We start from the raw sequence: 27863 nt of genomic DNA, 5'->3' as shown, positions 1-27863 counted from the left end.
TTGGTTTATGACACCACTAGAGCACATTGATTCATTAATCATCGGCTATTGGATGTCAAACATATCGTCTTTTTGACACAGTCATAGAGACGAAACCTGCTACATTTTCTCATTAGTAGCAAGGGATCTTTTATATGTGCCATCCCATAGACAGGATAGCACATAGCATATAAAAGTCGTGGTGCACTGGCTGGAAGGAGAAATAGCCCAATGAGTACACCAACGGGGATCGATCTCAGACCGACTGCACATCAGGCGAGCGCTTTACCACTCAGCTACGTCCTGCCCCTTTTTCATTCAGAGTGAAATTGAGAGAAGTCATTTACCAGAGTGAAATCAAAGGGGATAAGAATTTTACACCCTGTTTTCTCACCCATAAAATGAACTGGAAGAATGCTTCGTTTGGAGTTATAACGATACATTTTCCATAACAGACATTTAAAAAAAAACCCAAAACATGCTCTGCCTCAAATGTGAAAAATACATTTCAGGCAGCATATATTTTTTGCTCTGTCGATGGTATTGCTGTATTTGGAGTGAGGTTATTTTGACAGATAGACCGTGAATGGTGTCGGCGTTATCGGCCTATACTCACTGTCAAGATGGAAACAGTTGACCAGAGTGCTGAACACCTCATGTTTGCTGGCCATTTTATGGCATATAAAATGTGGCATCAAAACAACCTCCAACCAGTGCACCACAATTGGTTAAAGGCCGTGCGATGTGTTTTCCTGTCTGTGGTAAAGTGCATATAAAAGATCCCTTGCTGCATTGAGAAAATGTTGCAGGTCTCCTCTATTGACTACGAGTCACAATTACCAAATGTTTGACATCCAATAGCTGATGATTAATATATCAGTGTGCTCTAGTGGTGTCGTTAAACAAAACAAACTTCAAAACACAACCTAAAATATTTTAAAGTGGAAACCGATCATACGAGCTTTTTATAAAAAATAAAAAAATAAGACAATTTTGCGGGTATTTAATAAAAACAAAAGAGAACCTACATGTAAATGCCTTTACCAAGTGATTAGGAATGTTTTGAAATGGACACTGTATTTAGGGTATTTAATAAAAACAAAAGAGAACCTACATGTAAATACCTTTACCAAGTGATTAGGAATGTTTTGAAATGGACACTGTATTTAGGGTATGTAATAAAAACGAAAGAGAACCTACATGTAAATGCCTTTACCAAGTGATTAGGAATGTTTTGAAATGGACACTGTATTTAGGGTATTTAATAAAAACGAAAGAGAACCTACATGTAAATGCCTTTACCAAGTGATTAGGAATGTTTTGAAATGGACACTGTATTTAGGGTATGTAATAAAAACGAAAGAGAACCTACATGTAAATACCTTTACCAAGTGATTAGGAATGTTTTGAAATGGACAATGTATTTAGGGTATTTAATAAAAACAAAAGAGAACCTACATGTAAATACCTTTACCAAGTGATTAGGAATGTTTTGAAATGGACACTGTATTTAGGGTATGTAATAAAAACAAAAGAGAACCTACATGTAAATACCTTTACCAAGTGATTAGGAATGTTTTGAAATGGACACTGTATTTAGGGTATGTAATAAAAACAAAAGAGAACCTACATGCAAATACCTTTACCAAGTGATTAGGAATGTTTTGAAATGGACACTGTATTTAGGGTATGTAATAAAAACAAAAGAGAACCTACATGCAAATACCTTTACCAAGTGATTAGGAATGTTTTGAAATGGACACTGTATTCAGGGTATGTAATAAAAACAAAAGAGAACCTACATGTAAATACCTTTACCAAGTGATTAGGAATGTTTTGAAATGGACACTGTATTTAGGGTATGTAATAAAAACAAAAGAGAACCTACATGTAAATGCCTTTACCAAGTGATTAGGAATGTTTTGAAATGGACACTGTATTCAGGGTATGTAATAAAAACAAAAGAGAACCTACATGTAAATGCCTTTACCAAGTGATTAGGAATGTTTTGAAATGGACACTGTATTTAGGGTATTTAATAAAAACAAAAGAGAACCTACATGTAAATACCTTTACCAAGTGATTAGGAATGTTTTGAAATGGACACTGTATTTAGGGTATGTAATACAAACAAAAGAGAACCTACATGTAAATGCCTTTACCAAGTGATTAGGAATGTTTTGAAATGGACACTGTATTTAGGGTATATAATAAAAACAAAAGAGAACCTACATGTAAATGCCTTTACCAAGTGATTAGGAATGTTTTGAAATGGACACTGTATTTAGGGTATTTAATAAAAACGAAAGAGAACTTACATGTAAATGCCTTTACCAAGTGATTAGGAATGTTTTGAAATGGACACTGTATTTAGGGTATGTAATAAAAACGAAAGAGAACCTACATGTAAATACCTTTACCAAGTGATTAGGAATGTTTTGAAATGGACAATGTATTTAGGGTATTTAATAAAAACAAAAGAGAACCTACATGTAAATACCTTTACCAAGTGATTAGGAATGTTTTGAAATGGACAATGTATTTAGGGTATTTAATAAAAACAAAAGAGAACCTACATGTAAATACCTTTACCAAGTGATTAGGAATGTTTTGAAATGGACACTGTATTTAGGGTATGTAATAAAAACAAAAGAGAACCTACATGTAAATACCTTTACCAAGTGATTAGGAATGTTTTGAAATGGACACTGTATTTAGGGTATGTAATAAAAACAAAAGAGAACCTACATGCAAATACCTTTACCAAGTGATTAGGAATGTTTTGAAATGGACACTGTATTTAGGGTATGTAATAAAAACAAAAGAGAACCTACATGCAAATACCTTTACCAAGTGATTAGGAATGTTTTGAAATGGACACTGTATTCAGGGTATGTAATAAAAACAAAAGAGAACCTACATGTAAATACCTTTACCAAGTGATTAGGAATGTTTTGAAATGGACACTGTATTTAGGGTATGTAATAAAAACAAAAGAGAACCTACATGTAAATGCCTTTACCAAGTGATTAGGAATGTTTTGAAATGGACACTGTATTCAGGGTATGTAATAAAAACAAAAGAGAACCTACATGTAAATGCCTTTACCAAGTGATTAGGAATGTTTTGAAATGGACACTGTATTTAGGGTATTTAATAAAAACAAAAGAGAACCTACATGTAAATACCTTTACCAAGTGATTAGGAATGTTTTGAAATGGACACTGTATTTAGGGTATGTAATACAAACAAAAGAGAACCTACATGTAAATGCCTTTACCAAGTGATTAGGAATGTTTTGAAATGGACACTGTATTTAGGGTATATAATAAAAACAAAAGAGAACCTACATGTAAATGCCTTTACCAAGTGATTAGGAATGTTTTGAAATGGACACTGTATTTAGGGTATATAATAAAAACAAAAGAGAACCTACATGTAAATGCCTTTACCAAGTGATTAGGAATGTTTTGAAATGGACACTGTATTTAGGGTATGTAATAAAAACAAAAGAGAACCTACATGTAAATGCCTTTACCAAGTGATTAGGAATGTTTTGAAATGGACACTGTATTTAGGGTATGTAATAAAAACAAAAGAGAACCTACATGCAAATGCCTTTACCAAGTGATTAGGAATGTTTTGAAATGGACACTGTATTTAGGGTATGTAATAAAAACAAAAGAGAACCTACATGCAAATACCTTTACCAAGTGATTAGGAATGTTTTGAAATGGACACTGTATTTAGGGTATGTAATAAAAACAAAAGAGAACCTACATGCAAATGCCTTTACCAAGTGATTAGGAATGTTTTGAAATGGACACTGTATTTAGGGTATGTAATAAAAACAAAAGAGAACCTACATGTAAATACCTTTACCAAGTGATTAGGAATGTTTTGAAATGGACACTGTATTGAGGGTATGTAATCTTACCCTCCATACCCTAACTCTGGCAGAAACCTTCAGAGTTGTTGTGTTCAGTTGTGGCAATTTTTGACTGTATCAAACCAAGTGGCAGGACATAGCCCAGTAGTAAAGCGCTCACTAGATGTGCGGTCAGTTTGGGATCGATCCCCGTCAGTGGGCCCATTGGGCTATTTCTTGCTCCAGCCAGTGCACCACGACTGGTACATCAAAGGTCGTTGTAGGTTCTCTTTTGTTTTTATTAAATACCCTAAATACAGTGTCCATTTCAAAACATTCCTAATCACTTGGTAAAGGTATTTGCATGTAGGTTCTCTTTTGTTTTTATTACATACCCTAAATACAGTGTCCATTTCAAAACATTCCTAATCACTTGGTAAAGGCATTTGCATGTAGGTTCTCTTTTGTTTTTATTACATACCCTAAATACAGTGTCCATTTCAAAACATTCCTAATCACTTGGTAAAGGTATTTACATGTAGGTTCTCTTTTGTTTTTATTACATACCCTAAATACAGTGTCCATTTCAAAACATTCCTAATCACTTGGTAAAGGCATTTACATGTAGGTTCTCTTTTGTTTTTATTATATACCCTAAATACAGTGTCCATTTCAAAACATTCCTAATCACTTGGTAAAGGCATTTACATGTAGGTTCTCTTTTGTTTTTATTATATACCCTAAATACAGTGTCCATTTCAAAACATTCCTAATCACTTGGTAAAGGCATTTACATGTAGGTTCTCTTTTGTTTGTATTACATACCCTAAATACAGTGTCCATTTCAAAACATTCCTAATCACTTGGTAAAGGCATTTACATGTAGGTTCTCTTTTGTTTTTATTAAATACCCTAAATACAGTGTCCATTTCAAAACATTCCTAATCACTTGGTAAAGGCATTTACATGTAGGTTCTCTTTTGTTTTTATTAAATACCCTAAATACAGTGTCCATTTCAAAACATTCCTAATCACTTGGTAAAGGTATTTACATGTAGGTTCTCTTTTGTTTTTATTAAATACCCTAAATACAGTGTCCATTTCAAAACATTCCTAATCACTTGGTAATGGACACTGTATTCAGGGTATGTAATAAAAACAAAAGAGAACCTACATGTAAATGCCTTTACCAAGTGATTAGGAATGTTTTGAAATGGACACTGTATTTAGGGTATTTAATAAAAACAAAAGAGAACCTACATGTAAATACCTTTACCAAGTGATTAGGAATGTTTTGAAATGGACACTGTATTTAGGGTATGTAATAAAAACAAAAGAGAACCTACATGCAAATGCCTTTACCAAGTGATTAGGAATGTTTTGAAATGGACACTGTATTTAGGGTATTTAATAAAAACAAAAGAGAACCTACATGTAAATGCCTTTACCAAGTGATTAGGAATGTTTTGAAATGGACACTGTATTTAGGGTATTTAATAAAAACAAAAGAGAACCTACATGTAAATGCCTTTACCAAGTGATTAGGAATGTTTTGAAATGGACACTGTATTTAGGGTATGTAATAAAAACAAAAGAGAACCTACATGCAAATACCTTTACCAAGTGATTAGGAATGTTTTGAAATGGACACTGTATTGAGGGTATGTAATCTTACCCTCCATACCCTAACTCTGGCAGAAACCTTCAGAGTTGTTGTGTTCAGTTGTGGCAATTTTTGACTGTATCAAACCAAGTGGCAGGACATAGCCCAGTAGTAAAGCGCTCACTAGATGTGCGGTCAGTTTGGGATCGATCCCCGTCAGTGGGCCCATTGGGCTATTTCTTGCTCCAGCCAGTGCACCACGACTGGTACATCAAAGGTCGTTGTATGTGCTATCCTGTCTATGGGATCGATCCCCGCCGGTGGACCCATTGGGCTATTTCTCATTCCAGCCAGTGCACCATGACTGACATATCAAAGGCCGTGGTATGTACCACCCTGTCTGTAGGATGGTGCATATAAAAGATCCCTTGCTGCTAATTGACAAGAGTAGCCCATGAAGTGGCGACAGCAGGATTCCTCTCTCAATATATGTGTGGTCCTTAACCATATGTCCGACGCCATATAATCGTAAATAAAATGTTAAATAAAACATCTCTTTCTTTATCAAACCAACTGTGGGTGGTTGCTGGTTGATATTATTGTTGTGTCACATACTGTATTCACACTTTTCAATAAATGGTACCGGGTACACACATACTGTGTGCGCCCTTTAACACACACAAGCACTGGCAAGTTGTATAATTATAAGTCTGTCATTCTTTTACAGTGAATTTGTGAAACCCTTTAAAATTGTATCCTCAGTAAACAGAATTCCCTAAAACAATTAGATATTTTTACCAGGGTGTTTTGGTGTTTTTTTAAATATCAGTACAGAACAGAATCAGAGAGGAAAGCTACAATACACAAATCAATATAAAAAAAAACCATTCATATTAGGTTCTTACACATCCGTTGTTGAGAACAGCATTTGTTACTTTCATGTACAATATCACACACCAATTACTCAAATGTGTGTGTTATCAGTTTAAAGATATATGACTGGATGCTCCCAGTTGATGACCCGGTTGCTGTAGTCATTTCATCCAATGAAATAAGCACAATCAAAACATTGATAACTCTGTGACGTAGTAGTTGACTTGAAACCGATTATTCTATGACGCATATGTTAGATACAAGTGCAAGGGTTATTGAAATAGACTTTTAAATCTGTCTTAAATCTGGGGGTGTTTTTTGGAAGATATGTAAGAAATAGAATATTACATCTGTGTCCATTAGATACCATTTATCTTGCAACTCACTGTTTATAAATATATCCAGCTCGTTAGATATGTTTTAAAATGACTCGTAAGATAATGGTATCTTAACGGATACTTATTTAGTATTCTCTGTTTATCCCAAAGTGAGCCTAATTAAAACTAATTATGCAAGTTTCAAATTATGGAAAGGGAGTACCCCATTCTGGAACAGTCCTTGTATCAGTAGAGAAAATACAAAAAATCCATTGAAGATACCAACAGCAATAAAAATGGTTTATCATAAACCATTTGACTTATTCTACTCAAAACAAGTTAAGGGTCAGTTGTTTTGTATGCAAGTACAGTTAGCTCAGTGGGTTGAGTGCTCGCCTGAGGAGCTTGCATTGCAGGATCGAACCACCTCGTATAATCGATTCAGCTGATTTGATTTTTTTTCATTCCAACCAGTGCACAACTCATCAAAGGCTGTGGTATGTGCTTTTTTGTCTGTGGGAAAGTGCACATAAAAGATCCCTTGCTGCATTAGGAAAAATGTGGGTTTCTTCTGTCGATCACTTTAGAATTACCAAATGTTTGACATCCAGTAGCCGATGATTAATTAAATCAATGTGCTCTATTGGTGTTGTTAAACAAAACAAACTTTCACTTTCACTTTCACCATAAACCCATAAATATTATACTGAACGCAATAGAATTGTCTGTGCCCGATAAAGAATGAGAAAAACATCTATTATTGTTCCACCAATGATTCTCATAAAGAATGAGAAAAACATCTATTATTGTTCCACCAATGATTCTCATAAAGAATGAGAAAAACATCTATTATTGTTCCACCAATGATTCTCATAAAGAATGAGAAAAACATCTATTATTGTTCCACCAATGATTCTCATAAAGAATGAGAAAAACATCTATTATTGTTCCACCAATGATTCTCATAAAGAATGAGAAAAACATCTATTATTGTTCCACCAATGATTCTCATAAAGAATGAGAAAAACATCTATTATTGTTCCACCAATGATTCTAATAAAGAATGAGAAAAACATCTATTATTGTTCCACCAATGATTCTAATAAAGAATGAGAAAAACATCTATTATTGTTCCACCAATGATTCTCATAAAGAATGAGAAAAACATCTATTATTGTTCCACCAATGATTCTAATAAAAATTATCAAAAATAATGAAAGAAATACTACTTTGTATCAAATACCCACAGCAATATTATTTGTGTAGATCCAGCAAGTGCACCACGACTGGTGCATCAAAGGCTGTGGTATGTGCTATCCTGTCTTTGAGATGGTGCATATAAATGATCCCTTGCTGCTAATTGAAAAGAGTAGCCCATGAAGTGGCGACAGTGGGTTCCCCCCTCAATATCTGTGTGGTCCTTAACTAAATGTCTGATGCCATATAACTGTAAAATAAAATGTGTTGAGTGCGTCGTTAAATAAACCATTTCCTTCCTTGTTTGTCTGTAGATGGTTAATTCTGATGAACATGAAATGCACATGCAGTTGTTGTTACATGTGCGTAATTTTCACTCAACACTTGGTCACCACATTAGCTTGGTATGAATTTGATACTTCTCTACAGTCATATCAAATTTACTGTCCAAACTATTGACTCTTCAGTTGATTCAAGTAGTGTACATGTAACTAGATGAGTAATGTTAAAGAGACAGGCCCTAGTTTTTAAACACTAAGGCAGATTTGTCACTATTAGAGTCGTTTATGATCACTGGAATCAAACATTACTTAGATTTTATTGTTTAGATTATCCATTTCCATACAAGCGAAGTGCTTCTGGTCATCCTTGTGTTTCTAATACCACAAAATGCATTTTTCATATTTTTAAAAACGCACGTGTGTCTGAGAAGTAACGGTTACAGATTTGCGTTTTAGTCTATTTTTTAAGGGTATTTCAATGTCACAGACTCTTGTTTCACTCTGTTGCATCCAAATTTGTTACACGTTTATAAATTAACCAAACTTAGTGTCCATTTTTACGGGTTGAAACTAGAGTCTAGGTGAAACATATGCCTTAGTGTTTAAAACTAGAGTCTAGGTGAAACATATGCCTTAGTGTTTAAAACTAGAGTCTAGGTGAAACATATGCCTTAGTGTTTAAAACTAGGGTCTAGGTGAAACATATGCCTTAGTGTTTAAAACTAGAGTCTAGGTGAAACATATGCCCTTAGTGTTTAAAACTAGGGTCTGTCCGTTTAAAATAGTGCTTTGTAAGTTTGAGTTATGGGAACTAATCTGTTAGGCAAATGTAATGTACTTGATGGTTACCTGCATAAGTGGATAACACTTTAGCCATGCGTATCTCAATATTGAAAATGGTCGTCTTTTTCTTTTTCTTTTTCTTTTTTTGTTGTTGTAAGAATGCCTTAAAGTTACCTTTGAATATAAATTATATTTGTAAAGTTAGACAATAACTTTTTTTATATTTCACTGAAAATCTATTATATCTATATTAGAAAAGAGTCTTTGAGTCAGGAGAAATAAGGTTGTATATAAAAAATAATAATAAAAAATACAGTGGAACCCCACAAAATCGGACCATCTGTAAACTGGAATTCCCTAAATACTGGCTGTTTTTCGCTATCTCTTTTTAAATATCAGTACAGAAAAGAACTGCTCTATACTAAATGGGGTGGGACGTAGCCCAGTGGGATCGATCCCCATCGGTGGGCCCATTGGGCTATTTTTCGTTCCAGCCAGTGCACTACGACTGGTATATCAAAGGCATACTACCCTGTCTGTGGGATGGTGCATACAAAAGATCCCTTGCTGCTAATCGAAAAGAGTAGCCCATGAAGTGGCAGCAGCGGGTTTCCTCTCTCAATATCTGTATAGTCCTTAACCATATGTCTGACGCCATATAACCATAAATAAAATGTGTAGAGTGTGTCGTTAAATAAAATATTTCCTTCCTTCTCTGTACTAAATATCCCTTATAACTAAATGTTTTACTTTGTATGTATACAAACAAGGGAAAAGAAGATTTTTAATTTTTTTTAATTGAGATTGCTTTATAAATTAATATTTAAATATTTTAAATACTAATTCTTCATTAGTGTAAAATTGGGGCCTGTATTGTAGCTTTGTGTTGTTATTTCAGTGTTAGACGTGAACATGTATATCTGTTAAATATTGTCTTTAATTGGCAGCCAATATCATGTTAGAGTGCTATACAGTGTATGCCATATTGCTTTGTTCAGTGTTAAGAATCTGTGTTGATGTGCATTCACTGACAAATGCAAATGTTTCAGCTTCTACTTATCTGTGTATCAGGCATCGAAATAAGCAGAGGGTGTGTTAACCCATATACAGGTTATCACTGACAAAACATAAGCATGGGTATAACACATGTATCAGGTTTACCGGTCCAGTTATTATTACTACAGTGAAACCTCAAGACCGGACCCGCTGTAAACTGGAATTCCTTCAATAACAGACCTTTTATGGAGTCCCTTTTTTAGAAATCAGTACCGAACTTAACCTCACTAAACCGGATCCCTCTAAATACCGGACATTTTTATTGGTCCCAAGGGTGTTCGGTTTAGAGGGGTTTCACTGTATACTGAGAAGAAGTAATACAGGAACACTTGGTATTTTTGATGGAATTTAAGTCACTGTTAGCGTCCTGATAAAATATAGAGGGATTGAATGTCAGTAATGTTGAACTGAATGTCGGTAATGTGAGATTGAATGTCAGATTGAATGTCAGTAATGTGAGATTGAATGCCAGTAATGTGGGACTGAATGTCAGTAATGTGAGATTGAATGTCAATAATGTCAGATTGAATGTCAGTAATGTGAGATTGAATGTCAGTAATGTGGGACTGAATGTTAGTAATGTGAGATTGAATGTCAATAATGTGGGACTGAATGTTAGTAATGTGAGCTTGAATGTCAGTAATGTGGGACTGAATTTTAGTAATGTGAGATTGAATGCCAGTAATATGGGACTGAATGTTAGTTATGTGAGATTGAATGTCAGTAATGTGGGACAGAATGTCAGTAATTGAATGTCAGTAATTTGGGACAGAATGTTAGTGATTGAATGTCAGTAATGTGAGATTGAATGTCAGTAATGTGGGACTGAATGTCAGTAATGTGGGACTGAATGTCAATAATGTGGCATTGAAAGTCAGTAATGTGGCATTGAAAGTCGGTAATGTGGCATTGAAAGTCGGTAATGTGGCATTGAAAGTCAGTAATGTGAGATTGAATGTCAGTAATGTGGCATTGAAAGTCAGTAATGTGAGATTGAATGTCAGTAATGTTGGACTGAATGTCAGTAATGTGAGATTGAATGTCAGTAATGTGGGACTGAATGTTAGTAATGTGAGATTGAATGTCAATAATGTGGGACTGAATGTTAGTAATGTAAACTTGAATGTTAGTAATGTGGGACTGAATGTCAGTAATGTGGGACAATGTTAGTAATGTGAGCTTGAATGTCAGTAATGTGGGACTGAATTTTAGTAATGTGAGATTGAATGCCAGTAATATGGGACTGAATGTTAGTTATGTGAGATTGAATGTCAGTAATGTGGGACAGAATGTCAGTAATTGAATGTCAGTAATTTGGGACAGAATGTTAGTGATTGAATGTCAGTAATGTGAGATTGAATGTCAGTAATGTGGGACTGAATGTTAGTAATGTGGGACTGAATGTCAATAATGTGGCATTGAAAGTCAGTAATGTGAGATTGAATGTCAGTAATGTGGCATTGAAAGTCAGTAATGTGAGATTGAATGTCAGTAATGTTGGACTGAATGGCAGTAATGTGAGACTGAATGGCAGTAATGTGAGATTGAATGTCAGTAATGTGGCATTGAAAGTCAGTAATGTGGCATTGAAAGTCAGTAATGTGAGATTGAATGTCAGTAATGTGAGATTGAATGTCAGTAATGTGGCATTGAAAGTCAGTAATGTGGCATTGAAAGTCAGTAATGTGAGATTGAATGTCAGTAATGTGAGACTGAATGTCAGTAATGTGAGATTGAATGTGAGTAATGTGAGATTGAATGTCAGTAATGTTGAACTGAAATCAGTAAAATGGTTGACACTATGGATAAGAGTTTTTGTTGCAGTCTCTCTTTGCTGTTAATGTTGGTGTGATCCTCTTTTTTTCTTCTTCTTCTATCAGTATATACAGTTCCTTCAGAACATACATTTATGCTGTGTTATTTATTCATACCACTGTTCCTGTACTGATTCTTATATTTGAATAACACATCTTTGATCAAAGTTTTAAATGGTCGTGGTGTTGCTTTGTGTGCTTTTCTGGAGAAACGTATGATTCTTAACTTTCTTGACATTCTTGACGTGTGGTAACCTGGTAACCTGAGAGACCGTTCTCGACTTATTTTGATGCCTGTACACACTGTGATATGGCCAGATATTACATTTGATATGGATGAGAACCGTACACATGTAGCGTTTTGCCTCTGTCCAAAACATTATTTTAAAAAACATTTTAAAATCTCATTAATACTAATTAATAATAGTGTTTTTCAAACTATGGGTGGAACCTCACATATACTCGACAAAATTAATTAAGACCCAGTAGCTATTTTCGGCTTTTTCTTAAAATATATTTTATAACATACACTGTCCAAAGTAAGGCCCCCGATCATATAAAAACCCAGTGGTATATGAGCACGTAAAACTAAAGTAGTGTCGGAAATAGAATAAAAATGATTTTCATTGATTATGTCTTTCATATTAAACTGGCAAGTAAATATTTTGTAAATATCTATTTAATGATACTCTATCTAATTTAGCAGTTACTTGTTTGGGCTCTCATTGATGTACAAGGTGGTGTTTACTCTTGAAATTAAAAGAAAGATGTCAGTGATTTGTGCACTTTATTGGAACAGACTAACAAATTTTGATCGACATGTGTCATTTTCTTTGTTGTTGCAATATGTGAAGGACTGTCTCTGATGATGGTTTACCCCTATCCAAGTAAAGGCTAAATTAGGTAGATTATCATTAAATAGATAATTACGAATATTTACTTATCAGTTTAATATGAAAGAAATAATCAACAAAACTCAATTTTATTCTCTTTCCGGCACTACTTTAGTTACCTACCTACCTACAACATTCATTCGGTTTTTGGTTTTACAAATCATACAACATCTGCACCTCTGCACCATTGTCAAAATTCACGTAAATCCAAGGCTGTGATATGTGCTTTCCTGTTTGTGGGATGGTGCATATAAAAGATCCCTTGCTACTAATGGAAAAATGTGGCAGGTTTCCTCTCTGTGACTGTGTCAAATTTACCATATGTTTGACATCCAATAGCCGATAATTAATAAATTAATGTTCTCTAGTGGTGTTGTTAAACAAATTCAATTATTAAAGAAATATTCCTTTCTTTTTTTAATCGTCTTACACCACAGCTATCTGGGCTGTCTGTCAAGGACAGAAGTTAATGGTTAACGAAAGAGTGAAGTTGGTGTAATGGTCTTACACTGAGACATTAAAACTAGCTGTGGGTTGGAGCCGTTACCGGGATGTGAACCAAGTACCTACCAGCCTCCAGACTGATGGCTACACTACTCCACCAGTTATATAGTTTGAAAATCGCTGCTTTATAACTACATGTATCCACTAACAATGAGCTTACAGTAACTAAATTGCTTCTTAAGCTATATCCTAACAGGACATGAGCAATTATTTTAGAAATCATTGATTTTAATTGCCCCATCCTAACAGCACGCATGCGACGTGACAGATTTATATGTCGTACCATACACGTGCAGTTAGGATATGGTGATTGAAATCAATGATTTGTAAGATAATCGCTTGCATCCAGTTAGGATACAGCTTTAGGGTTGCTTTCCATGTGTGCAGTTTCTGGTGCAGTATAGGTGCAGAATGCGGCACATGAGTGCATCATAACATCAATTCAGTGGTTATCAGTGCTGTGAGAGCCATTGTTGTTGGTAATCGCACCTGCAACACATCAAAACCTACACCCATGGAAAATGGCCCGTGTGCACTAGCAGTGTTACATGTATTCTTTGTTTACTACTATAAATACAGTGAAAACCCTCTAAACCGGACCCTCTGTAAACCAGAATTCCCTCCAAAACCAGACATTTTTCACGGTCCTTTTTTAAATAACAGTACAGAAAATAACCTCAGTAATTCAGATACCCTTTAATACCAGACTTTTTGTTTGGTTCCATTGGTGTCCGATTTGAAGGGGTTTCAGTGTTCTTTAATACAGGCTGTGTTTAAGATGAAGACGAGGAATGTCTAGTTAGTTGTTCCCAAACATGAAGGTTTATCACCCATTTACTGAACAGTGTACCTCCTGGTGAAAACACTAGTACCTGATGCCCACATTGCCATTAAAAACTAAGTGGAGTGATTAATTGCTTCCCTAACTTAGATTATGGGAAGGGTGGAAGGAAATGTTTTATTTAATGATGCATGCAACACATTTTATCTATGGTTATATGGGGTTGGACATATGGTTAAGGACCACACAGATATTGAGAGAGGAAACCTGCTGTCGCCACTTCATAGCTACTCTTTCCAATTAGCAGCAAAGGATCTTTTATATGCACCATCCCACAGACAGGGTAGTATATACCACGACCTTTGATATGCCAGTTGTGGTGCACTGGCTGGAACGAGAAATAGCCCAATGGGCCCACCAACGGGGATCGATCCCACACCGACCACGCATCGAGCGAACGCTGTACCACTGGGCTACGTCCTGCCCCCACCTTTAGAAGATGTCGAGCAGTTTGATGACAGCAGTAGATCAAATAGTATCCCACTGGGGCAAAGTCTGAAGTTCACCCAACTTTTCATTCCACAGTTAACGCTACCAGTCCTGTCATTAGGACATTAGGACGGCCAGAATCACATTGAATATACAGACACTGATATTCTAAAGACGAAGATGTATTTATGGTGGCTGGAAAAAAAGTCACAATTTAGTATAGGAAAAAAAATCACAGGAAAAAAAGTCACAATTTTTATATAACAAAATGTATGGGTTTGTAGAGTATTGAATGTGGCATCATACTCATAGTATGCATGGGGTAATAATTGTTAAGTAGGTCAATTAGGCTAGATTAAAGAAAGAGGCCTCCTATTGTGCATGGGTGGTGACTAATTGTTACACTTATTAATTAGGGTCAATTAGGCAGGATTAAAGAAAGAGTCTTCATATTGTGCAGGGGTGATGCTTGGGTCTAGCTTACTGATTAGGATAGATTTAAACTAAGGGCTTCCTATTGTAAATGATTTATAAAATGCCTAAGGTTAAATGTGTTTCTAAAACATCTTGCTGCTGCCAACATGGATGGTAACTTCTCCATGGCTCCAAAAATGGAACATCCGCCTAAACCACCAACATTAAAATCACAGAACATTTAACAAAAATCTCTTAATTAAAAATTGTGACTTTTGTGTTTTTTTTCTTCTGTGATTTTTTTTCCTGTGACTTTTTTTCCTACATTCATATTTATATATCCCATCAATGGGAATGGATCCTAGACCGACCGCGTATCGAGCGAGTGCTGTACCAGTGGGCTACGTCGCACCCTAGATTATGGGAAGTCATTAAAGATATTGAGCACTGATATTTAATCATTTTGTAGTACAGTAAAGTACTTTTAAAACGAACATGTTTACGACAAACTACCAGTTGGAACAAACTGACTGTAGAGATTTTCCCCCCTATATAGTATTAAGAACTTTTAATGTATAGAACAAAATATGTATAGCAAATTAACTGTTAAAACGAACCAATTTTTTGGTCAAAATTGCGAATTTCAGTGTAAATTAGTGCTTATACAGTGAACCGATCATAATTTTTTGTATCTTATTAATCAGTAGCATTAACGGCAATGCATAAAAAATTACTATACTTATAAGATCAGTCCGATAACGTCTGCGTATATTTACGTAGTCGATTGGCATCAATTAAGGGAATAATATGTATTGAACAATTAACGGTATGTTCTCATTTCACTGCTATTGTTCGCTTGTTTAAGTCCCTATCACTTCCTTGTAATTTTGCCGGTATCCAACAATAAGACTGACATATGTAACTCACTTGCAGCTTATCAATCAGTAGCATCAGGGACAATGCATCCAAAGCGACTGCTCTGATAAATCCAATCAGATAACGCTTGTCTTTACGTAGTAGATTGGTATCAATTAAAGGATTAATGTATTGAGCAATTAACCGTCTGTTCTCACCTCACTGCTATTGTGTGCTTGTTTAAGTGCCGGTATCCAACAATAAGACAGACACATGCAACTCACTATTCAGTCATTGTAATTAGCATTAAATAATCGGATAATTTGTTTTGAAGGTAGGTAACACAAATATTATGAAATGTTGAACAGTATTCAGTAGATGCATAATCATGACAGACAGCAAATCATCACGTAAGAGAAAAGTGCTTTATCTAGATAAGAAATTCAAAATTATATCAGCTATTGAATCCGACCGAAAATCAAAGATGGCCGACTTCCTGAATGAAAACAGCTAACTTCTGTAAATGTTTACAATGAACTACTATAATGAACCGATGTTCCAGGGCCCTGTTCCACGAAGCGATCTTAGCCCTAACATCACAGTAACTGCACAGCTAACATGTGCACTTAAGGTGATCTTAGTGCTATGATCACAGTAACTGCACAGCTAACATGTGCACTTACGTTGATCTTAGTGCTATGATCACAGTAACTGCACAGCTAACATGTACACTTAAGGTGATCTTAGTGCTATGATCACAGTAACTGCACAGCTAACATATGCACTTACGTTGATCTTAGTGCTATGATCACAGTAACTGCACAGCTAACATGTACACTTAAGGTGATCTTAGTGCTATGATCACAGTAACTGCACAGCTAACATGTGCACTTACGTTGATCTTAGTGCTATGATCGCTTCGTGGAACGGGGCCCTGGTTCCTTGCAGTTCGTTATAAGAGTACTTAACTTACTGTACTTTAAAAAACAAAATTCACATGCTAAGAGAAGCTAAACATTATTCTTGTTATACTACTATATGTAGTGTCAGGGGAGTGATAGGGAGCCGGAGTGGGAGCTCTCTCTTAAATGGCCAGGTGTATTTATTCCATGTTTACATCGTACAGTTCAACACCCAGAATAAAACCGGGCACATGTGTTTTGTTGTTAGCCATTTTAGGATGTTTATTGCATACAGTTCATCTTGGTATATGACAAACACACTCATTATTTACATTTGTTAAATGTTGTTCACCATTTTACAATGTTTATTGCATGTACATTCAGTACCTCTTGGTAGATGACAAACACACTCTCCTCTCCCCCACAGTATTTTATAATTCATATTCCGATCTCTTGTGGGCTCCATTTTTATGATCTTAAAACTAAAATTACTTTAACTTGATCATAACGCTAAAATCTAGATTTGTTTTTGTTATCCAATCTCATTTTTATTTCTGGTCACTAAACAAACATCCCTTTTTTTTAAAACTTGTTTTGACAAAATAAACAAGTTTATTTCTATAGCCATAATCAAATAAACCCTAGAATTTTATTTCTGCCAGCCTCAAGCATAAATGGTCTCCCATGATTTTTTTTATTGGCAAAAACTAAATAATAATTTTTTTATTCTTTTTTGCTCAGTGTGGTATTTTTACAGTTCTAAAAATATAAAATAAAAACTAAATTTTCACCCTCCCTCCCCCACCAGACCACCACCATTTTGAAAATACTTGAATGAAAATCTGGTATTTGTGTTATTGTGACCTATTCGCACTGCTAATTCTACCAGTTTGGCTACAGATTATCGAAACTATCTTAGTCCTACGATACCATAAAACCATTGTAAGCTATGACGCATGCCATAGCCTATGACGGTTTTACGATATAGTAGTGCTAAGATACCTTCAAATATATGGGCCCTGGTCATAAAGTTACCATGACAGGTTTTTTTAGCCTTCATAAACAAAATTAACCGAATTTTACAAGCTATTTTGTTCTGCCATAACAGACATTCTTACCACTCTATAGTACATCATTAATAGACATTCTGTGGCCACAATTTACTTCTTATGTGAAATATTAACTGTATCGTGTATTGCAGTTTCATTGATGTTTATAACTCATTAATTCTGTTTCTATTTTCATTTCAAACTCCTAAGTGGATTTCTATTTTTACTTCTCATATTAAATGGGGGTAACACAGTTTTTTCACACATTTCCGTCAACACTAATAAATGTTAGCAATTATTATAAGTACAAGTTATTGCGTCATCTGTTTCCCAAATTACTTGTCCTATAAAAGCACAATAATATTTCTGTCTTCCTTGATGCAGAAAATAAGACATGAAGTCAATATTCCTTTATCAGAATTCGGAGAACTATTTAAAATAATATAGGTGGAAAAAGAAGAAAACAAAATTTAAACAACAACAGACAAAAACACTATCTTATTTCGAGTTAAATATTTCTGTATAGAAAGTAAAGAATTGTTTTTTTACTGGTCTTCATGGCGTAGATTTTTGTCCAGCCTGTGCACCACAACTGGTGTAACAAAGGCTGTGGTATGTATTATCCTGTCTGTGGGATGATTAATATAAAAGATCCCTTGCTGCTAATCGAAAAGAGTAGCCCATGAAGTGATGACAGCTGGTTTCCTCTCACAATATCTGAGTGGTCCATAACCATATATCTGCTCCATATAACCATAAATAAAATGTGTTGAGTGCATCGTTAAATAAAACATTTCCTTCCTTCCTTCATGGCATAGTTCAGTTGTTGGTGATGGGTTTTTGTTTTGGTACTAGTCTCACCATGTGTGGGGACAATTACTTATTGAGGTGGATATGGGTAAAACCACTGCACTGACTTCTCCCAGTAAATATGTGGTAATTAAGACCACTAAACTAACTTCTCTAGGTAGGAATTGCACCCAAGAGCATCTACAATTAATAACCCTTGAAATGGAACATGGCCCCAGATCTTAAGTTCTTTTGTGAAGGTAAACATTATTTATATGTGTCTCCTTCTCCTTCAAGGGTGGGACGTAGCCCAGTGGTAAACATTATTTATGTGTCTCCTTCTCCTTCAAGGGTGGGACGTAGCCCAGTGGTAAACATTATTTATATGTGTCTCCTTCTCCTTCAAGGGTGGGACGTAGCCCAGTGGTAAACATTATATATATGTGTCTCCGTCTCCTTCAAGGGCGGGACGTAGCCCAGTGGTAAACATTATTTATATGTGTCTCCTTCTCCTTCAAGGGCGGGACGTAGCCCAGTGGTAAACATTATTTATATGTGTCTCCTTCTCCTTCAAGGGCGGGACGTAGCCCAGTGAAAAACATTATTTATATGTGTCTCCTTCTCCTTCAAGGGCGGGACGTAGCCCAGTGGTAAACATTACTTATATGTGTCTCCTTCTCCTTCAGGGGCGGGACGTAGCCCAGTGGTAAACATTATTTATATGTGTCTCCTTCTCCTTCAGGGGCGGGACGTAGCCCAGTGGTAAACATTATTTATATGTGTCTCCTTCTCCTTCAAGGGCGGAACGTAGCCCAGTGGTAAACATTATTTATATGTGTCTCCTCCTTCAAGGGTGGGACGTAGCCCAGTGGTAAACATTATATGTGTCTCCTTCTCCTTCAGGGGCGGGACGTAGCCCAGTGGTAAACATTACTTATATGTGTCTCCTTCTCCTTCAAGGGCGGGACGTAGCCCAGTGGTAAACATTATTTATATGTGTCTCCTTCTCCTTCAACGGCGGGATGTAGCCCAGTGGTAAACATTATTTATATGTGTCTCCTTCTCCTTCAAGGGCGGGACGTAGCCCAGTGGTAAACATTATTTATATGTGTCTCCTTCTCCTTCAACGGCGGGACGTAGCCCAGTGGTAAACATTATTTATATGTGTCTCCTTCTCCTTCAAGGGTGGGACGTAGCCCAGTGGTAAACATTATTTATATGTGTCTCCTCCTTCAAAGGCGGGACGTAGCCCAGTGGTAAAGCATTCGTTTGATGTGCGGTCGGTCTGGGATCGATCCCTGTCGGTGGGCCCATTGGACTATTTCTCACTAAAGCCAATTAACCATGACTGGTATATCTAAGGCTGTGGTATGTGTTACCCTGTCTGTGGGATGGTGCATTTAAAAGATCCCTTGCTACTAACCGAAAAGAGAAGCCCATGAAATGACAACAGCAGGTTTTCTCTCTCAGTATCTGTGTGGTCCTTAACCATATGTCCAACACCATATAACCGTAAATAAAATATGTTGAGTGCATCATTAAATAAAAGATTTCCTTCCTTTCTCCTTCAAAATTCAGATGGGCTACTTTACTAAAACAAAATTAGGAGTGAAGTCGGTGACTGTACACCATCCGGCCTCGGTGGTGTCATGGTTAAGCCATCGGACATAAGGCTGGTAGATACAGGGTTCGTAGCCCGGTACCGGCTCCAACCCAGAGCAAGTTTTAACGACTCAATGCATAGGTGTAAAACCACTACACCCTCTTCTCTGATAGCTGAGGTGTGTGCCCAGGACAGCGTGCTTGAACCTTAATTGGATATAAGCACGGAAATAAGTTTATATGAAATGAAAAAGTATCTCCTCATTCAAAATTTAGATATGCTATGTTACTAATACAGTTTTAGGAGTAAAGCCAGTAACTGTACACCAGTTTTGACATTTGGATGGGATTATACTTAACAGATGGTATTCTCAAAAACTTAAGTTTATTAGGTTCAGCTGAAGGTTTCTAACTGATGATGATGTCATACTGGCTTCAATGTAACCCAAGGGAAGATTTCATTATTCAGTAGGGGAAATAACTCTTGAATTGGTTATCAATAAATTTATTGATGGTATAATACATTCATTTATCTTTCTCATCTATCACCCTCTGCCTACCATTCTCCTTATCTTAATATAAAAAACTTTCCAATTTCTCCCATAATACCGTAGGTATAATAGTCTATTGGCTTGACCAGGACGCCACTAAGGCCAGTTGAAGGCAATATAACACAAGACAAATCCATAAAGGGAGACAGATGTTGAAATATTTGTTATTTACCAATTAGAAGGCAGTGTAACACAAACTATTTTATTTATTAAGGGAGATAACTTGCAGTTTGTTATTCTACAGGTTGAAAACAATATAACACAAGATAAATCCATAAAGGGAGATAACTTGAAATATTTGTTATTGAAGGCAGTGTAACGAGATCTATTAAGGGAGATAACTATAGCAGTGTTTGTTGTTCTGCAGATTGAAAGCAATATAACTCAAGACAAATCCATAAAGGGAGATAACTGTTGAAATATTTGGTATTCCACAGGTCGAAGGCGGTATAACTCAGGGGAGGATACTCTGTGACTACATTGCGGTCAAGGAGGACGAGATCTCGGTGTTCCGCTCGGAGGTTGTCCAGATCCTGGCCACGAACCCTCACAACATGTTCTTCGTCCACCGGCCAGCCAACAACAACTCACCCGCGGCCGAGGGATGGATTCCCGGACACATCCTCGGACCCAAGGACATGGACGGAAGCCTCAAGTAAGTCATGTGTATGGAACAGCAAACGCAAATAAATTAATATAATATTTAAATATTCTGGATATATCCTCAGACCCAAGGACATGGACGGAAGCCTCAAGTAAGTCGTGTTTATGTTACAGTCAGTCTATGAAACCAGTCATTACGCATAATGCCTAAACACATCAGTCATTTCGCGAAGTGTCTGTGACCACCAGGCAATACGCGAATTGCCTGAAAATTCCAGACATTTCATGAAATGACTGAAAATCATGGCCAGCCATTACGCAAAATGACTAAAGTGCTGTGTATAATACCACACCACTCAAGTCTAATGTAACGCTTTGTTTAAACTGAAATGAAATCATTTCAGAAGTTGTACATGAAGATGAAGTATACAAGTGTCAACAACAAGACTTGAATCACTTTAGTCATTTTGCGTAATGGATATATTTTCCATAGAATTTGTTTTTAATGAAATTGTTCCTGGTATTGTTTGTTTTGGGGAAGTTGAAATAACAATGCTTTTAATTTGTTTTCACATGTCATTAATGTTAAAAAACACAGAAAAAACACACGTACGTACATACATACATGTAATAGAATTTTTAATTTTTCACTAGGCCTGAATTTCCACAGAACCCTATTGCTGTGACTATACATGTATATATGGATGTCATTTTCCATTTCAGGAAGCACTCCTGGCAAATGTTTAAGCTGAAGAAGCCGAGTTTTCGTCCAGAGAAAAGCATTGATGGGACGAGTAGTTTGGAACGCAAAAGCAAATCACTGGGCCGTGACGGGAAACCTCGTGTTAGGGTAAGATTTTTTCAAATGCAGCAAGGGATCTTTTATATGCACTTTTGCACAGACAGGAAAGCACATACCATAGCCTTTGACCAGTTGTGCACTGGTTGGAACAAGAGGAAAACAAATCAGTTGTTTGGTATAAAACTGTATTTGTATCTTAAGTGCGGGACGTAGCCCAGTGGTAAAGCACTCGCTTGATGCACAGTCGGTTTGGGATCGATCCCCGTCGGTGGGCCCATTGGGCTATTTCTCATTCTAGCCTGTGCACCACGATTGGTATATCAAAGGCCGTGGTATGTGCTATCCTGTCTGTGGGATGGTGCGTATAAAAGATCCCTTGTTGCTAATCGGAAAGAGTAGCCCATGAATTGGCGACAGCAGGTTTCCTCTCTCAATATCTGTGTGGTCCTTAACCATATGTCCGACGCCATATAACCGTAAATAAAATGTGTTGAGTGTGTCGTTAAATAAAACATTTCCTTCCTTGTTTGTCTGTAGATGGTTAATTCTGATGAACATGAAATACACATGAAATTGTTATTACATGTGCGTAATTTTCACTCAACACTTAGTCACCACATTAGCTTGGTATGAATTTGAAACTTCTCCACAGTCATATCAAATTTACTGTCCAAACTATTGACCGTAAATAAAATGTGTTGAGTGCATTGTTAAATAAAACATTTCCTTCCTGTTGATCACCTGCCCCCTGTTTTCACCCTGGACAGGGGGATAGGCCTTTGTAACAGGGAATGATTCATAAACAAAAATATAATTAAAACATTTATTTGCTAAATAGACTGACAAAATGGGCTTAAAATATTGTTTGTTTGTGTACTGTATTACTATAATAATATTGATTCTCCATTCTGTAGGTGATGAGTCCTGACTTTGCGTATGAGGTTCCCCCGATTGTCCAGCAGCCCCTGACGAGCGTCACGGTTGAGGCGGGCGAGACAGCGGTCCTCACGTGTAAGATCTGCGGTCGACCGCGACCCAACGTGACATGGAGGTTCGATGATGTGACCACCATCGTGCCAAGTCCGCGCGTTATGCTGCTCTATAATGAGGAGGGCATTGCCACTCTACAGGTATGACTGGATTTAAATATACCTCTTTATTACTCATATGGCTAAAAATATCGTGGATCATATCAAAGTATTAAGTCCCACTAGAACGTCAAGTGGGACATAACACTTCGACTTCATACGATGACATCATGCGATGATGTCATACGACTGTCGCACTAAGACTTTACTGGACCATTAATCAATCGAGTTTAGTCATAGAACTTGAAATTGATTATGGGTAATAAATAGGATATTAAACTCGCTACCATTTCATATCATGTTTATGTCCCTCGTGAAATAAGTTTCATTGTCACTCGCTAAAGCTCGGGACATTTGAAAATGTTTTAACTTGGAACATAACATGATACGAAATGAAAGCTCATTTAATATCCTATAATGTTTACACACCAGTGTAGGAGATGACTCATTATAGATAAATATCGTCTTCAACATGTGTTGGATATAACTTTTGAGACTTGTGACTGGCTGCTCTATGGTGATGACCCAGTCACCAGAGCCATGCCATCCAATGAAATAAGGACATCTAAGTAGATTGTTCTGTGACATGTAAGTTAACCTAAAACTGATTACTGTTTGACACATAAGTTAACTTCCGCAGAAGTGTCATAAATACATTTTTTAATTGGAAAAGACATTTAAATTCATTCTTAAACCTGGTTTTTGAGGATATGTAACAAATAGAATACTACATTCATGTCCGTTCAAACTTACAACGTGTTTAAAAACGTATCCACTTTCTTTTCACTTGTTATATACGTTTTCAAGCTTGGCCAACTCGACGGTTGCATTGTAACTTCCCCAACTCCCAACTTATGACGGTGCACTCAGATTTACAAATAATTGGTCATAAGAGTTATATATGATGAAAATAGAATTGTAAGAATGCTCAAACTACCAAATGGAAAAGTCGTAAAAGTTGTGATAGCAGAAAGTTGGCCAACTTTGTGCTGGCAGTTGGTAATCTTAAGTCTAGCATAAGATAAAAGGAATCCAATGGCCTCTCTTGTTTGTCTTGGTATATGAACTCTGTGTTTTTATGACAGATTTCCCACGTGACGGTGTCGGACAGTGGAGACTATTCTTGTTTTGCATCCAGCGACTTGGGATCCGTCGTCACTCGAGCCATGCTCACAGTTCTAGGTAAGACTTTGATGATCATAACTAGGGTAAAAGTAGTTCCGTTAAAAAGAGCCATATTTTTAGTTGGTTAGTGACCAAAAATATAGAAATTTATCTCGTCAAAATATCTTGCTAATTCAACTCTTGCAATTGCTCATGGTATTGCCATGAAGTTTTTAACTCTCCACATCACTTTTTTTGCGATGACTATATATTTGAATTTGTTTTCCACAGTAATTTTTTTTTTACATAAACATTTTCTTAATTGCAAGGATTATAATATATATAGTAATTGCAGGATAAATATATACTAGTATATATACTCTTCAAAAGAAGAAATGCAAAACCACATTGTCGTAACATTTGGAGAATTGATTTAATTATTGAATGGTGAGTCCGATAATTACCAAATGTTGCAGGATTGTTCACAATTCACTCTAGTCCATTGTGAGTAAGTAATAGGACACACCACCAAGGTCAAGGTCATCTGGAGTCAATACCGGGTGTGGCCTCCGCGTGTGTTGACAACTGCCTGGCACCGCCTGCCCATTGAAGCAACCAGAGTACGGATGACGTCCCGGGGGATGGTGGCCCACTCGGCCTGCAAGGCTGCTGCCAGCTCGGGCAGGGCCTGGGGCTGTGGTTGTCGCTGTCGGAGGCGTCGGTCCAACTCGTCCCATAGATGCTCAATTGGGTTCAAATCCGGTGATATCGATGGCCAAGGAAGGACATTAATGTTGTTGTTCTGTAGGAAAGCCGTTGTGAGACGTGCTGTGTGAGGCCTGGCGTTGTCATGTTGGAACACTGCGTTGGCGTTGGCCATAACTGGAACGATGTGTGGCCGGAGGATCTGGTCAATGTAGCCCTGTGCATTCAGGTTGCCCTGCACGTGGACCAGGTCAGTTCTGCCAGTGTGTGAGATGGCTGCCCACACCATGACACTACCCCCGCCGAATCTGTCCACTTCCTGCACGCAGTTTGCCGCATAACGTTCACCACGACGCCTATACACGCGACTTCTTCCATCATGACGTCGGTGCAGAAATCGGGACTCGTCACTGAACCACACCTGTCTCCATCGCAGTTGAGGCCATTGTCGATGAATCTGGCACCACTGCAGTCGGAGTCGACGGTGTTGTGGTGTTAAGATGACACCTCGAACTGGATGTCTGGCACGAATTCCTACCTCACGTAGGCGGTTCCGTACGGTCTGGTCGGATATCCTGCGCAAACCTGGTATTGCTGCGGCTGTGGAGGTGGCAGTAGTCAATCGTTCCCGAAGGTGGCGTACCCGGATGTACCCGGGGGTAGTGACCCGTGGTCGACCGGATCTAGGGAGGTCACGTGTTGATCCATGTTGCTGGTAACGGTCCCACAGTCTGGAGATGGTGCTTGGGGACACATGGAATGCCCTGGCAACGGCCGTTCTGGATTCGCCTGCGTCTAGTCGGCCGATGGCATTGTTTCTCTGCGGTTCACTGAGACGTGGCATGTCCTGGATTGTCAACTGTCGGCCAGATACAGAGGCCAGGCAAGCGAACACCCTGCACTTTTATACTGTCGGTGTTCATGTTGCACGTGCAGACAACGCACGTGCAGTGGTGACATGGTTTGCACGTGGCTGCGTTTTTGCGAATATTCACATTTTGAAACTTTATTTTACAGTAGCTGCATTTTATCGAATGTAACCGTGGGAATGTGTTTGGGACATGCAATGACCTTATATTCACAAAGCATGAACCGGTAGGAAACATAAAATCGGAGTTATAACCCATTTGTACCCTTTTGCGTTTCTTTTTTTGAAGAGTATATATTTTTTAATTGAAATTGTAAATTCCATATCTTTAATCCCCCACCCCCCACCCCCAATCTTAGACACATCCGCCAGGAGGATGTGCCAAAGACAGACAGTGCTTTCACCTTCAGTGGACCTAAGTACATGTTAGATGATAGATTGATCGATTGAATATATTTATACTCATTCTTTGTATACTCTTCAAAAAAAGTAGGGGAACCTGAAATATTAATATCAACTATTAGACCACAGACATCCTAGTAAAGAACATTCAGATCTGTTTATCAACACGCCGAAACACATTCCATAGTTTACATATGCATCACGCAGTTGCCCTGTACACATGCATGGTGTGTCATTCTCGATTTTGACAATTTCCAGGAAGGTCCATTAATCACTGTGGAACATTATTTATGTCAATCTTTTTCATTCTGTTGATCATACAGTTGTTATTGTTTTGTTTTTAGTAATTTTTATTGTTTGAATTTGCAATTGACTAATAAAAAAAAATCAACTTTCAAATATCACTTCTGACCCCAATCGTCCTTCAAGATCTTTGGTGGTCATACTGAACTACTGTTTGTAATGTTTGCCCAATTAATTCACTATTATCATATAACCATTCCCCACTGCTAATATACCTTACAATTTTGGCAAATGTAAATTCTGATTAGAGTTCCCCTACTTTTTTTTTAAGAGTATATATTAATTTGTCTGAAGATATTTTATACTCATTCTTTATGTTATTTTCTCTGAATATATTTTATACTCATTCTTTGTATGTTATTTGCTCAGATCGGCCCGGCCCACCGACTCAACCAGTGGTGCGGAACCAGGTGGGTACTGCTGTACACCTGGAGTGGGGACCACCGGCCCAGTCGCGGTGCGGACAGATACAGGGATACACCGTCGAGTTCAGAGAAGCAGGTACACACCACACGATATACTGTAAATCATAAAACATTAGCGATCTTAAAATTTAGTGAAATCCAAATAAAGCTGTATCCTAATCGGATGCGAGTGATTATTTTAGAAATCATTGATTTCAATTGCCGCATCCAGTTAGGATATGGCGATTGAAATCAATGATTTCTAAGATAATCGCTCGCGTCAATCGCTTCACTCGTGCCCAGTTAGGATACAGCTTAAGTGGGCATATTTCAAAATTGGTCAACACCAGGTTTAAAAAATTCAAATTAGCAGCTCAAACAAGATTTTTACCTTCAGTAATTTCATACATTTTAAAAAAAACATTGTTTTTTTTAAATCTACTAGAAACATTAGGGATACCAGAAGCACATGATCTACAAACATTAATATTCTTAGCAAGAAAATTTAATTAATATCCAGTTTTACCCAATAAAGCCTTGTTAACAGGGGGAATGTTTAAATGTTTATAATGTCAGGAATGCCATTAAAAAAACATTTCTATGGTCAGTCTTTGACATGACTGATGAGCAAAATTAAACTGAGCTGAAGATCACTCTTTTTGAAATGGTGCTTTACAAGCAGTCACATGAAGTTTGAAATAAAATGTTATTGTGAGGTGATCAGTTTGCTACTCTCCTAGGGGAGCAAGAGTGAACATGTGCCTTTCCAGGCAAAGACTGAGTATGGTACTTATCAAGTGACTATACTTCCTAAACATAACAGTTTTGTAGCCCTCTCAACAATTTCCTATTCTTACATAAAAATTATATTGAAATGACCAGCCTCGGTGGTGTCGTGGTTAAGCCATCGGACATACGGTTGGTAGGTACTGGGTTCGCAGCTCGGTACCAGCTCCCACACAGAGCAAGTTTTAACAACTAAAT

General features: G+C 37.1%; 1 protein-coding gene across 1 annotated transcript in view; it reads left to right on the top strand.

The window, feature by feature from the left end:
- LOC121387390 (kalirin-like) overlaps positions 1 to 27863 on the top strand; it is a 270398-nt gene that overhangs the window by 230983 nt on the left and 11552 nt on the right. Inside the window, exons 53-57 of the mRNA XM_041518493.1 lie at positions 21038 to 21255; positions 21927 to 22053; positions 22920 to 23135; positions 24179 to 24275; positions 26845 to 26976. Coding sequence (XP_041374427.1) covers positions 21038 to 21255; positions 21927 to 22053; positions 22920 to 23135; positions 24179 to 24275; positions 26845 to 26976 — 790 coding nt within the window. The remainder of the gene's footprint in view (positions 1 to 21037; positions 21256 to 21926; positions 22054 to 22919; positions 23136 to 24178; positions 24276 to 26844; positions 26977 to 27863) is intronic.

Source organism: Gigantopelta aegis, chromosome 13, assembly GCF_016097555.1.
Source record: "Gigantopelta aegis isolate Gae_Host chromosome 13, Gae_host_genome, whole genome shotgun sequence".
Taxonomy (NCBI): Eukaryota; Metazoa; Mollusca; class Gastropoda; order Neomphalida; family Peltospiridae; genus Gigantopelta; species Gigantopelta aegis.
This window is presented reverse-complemented; position numbering and strand designations above follow the sequence as displayed.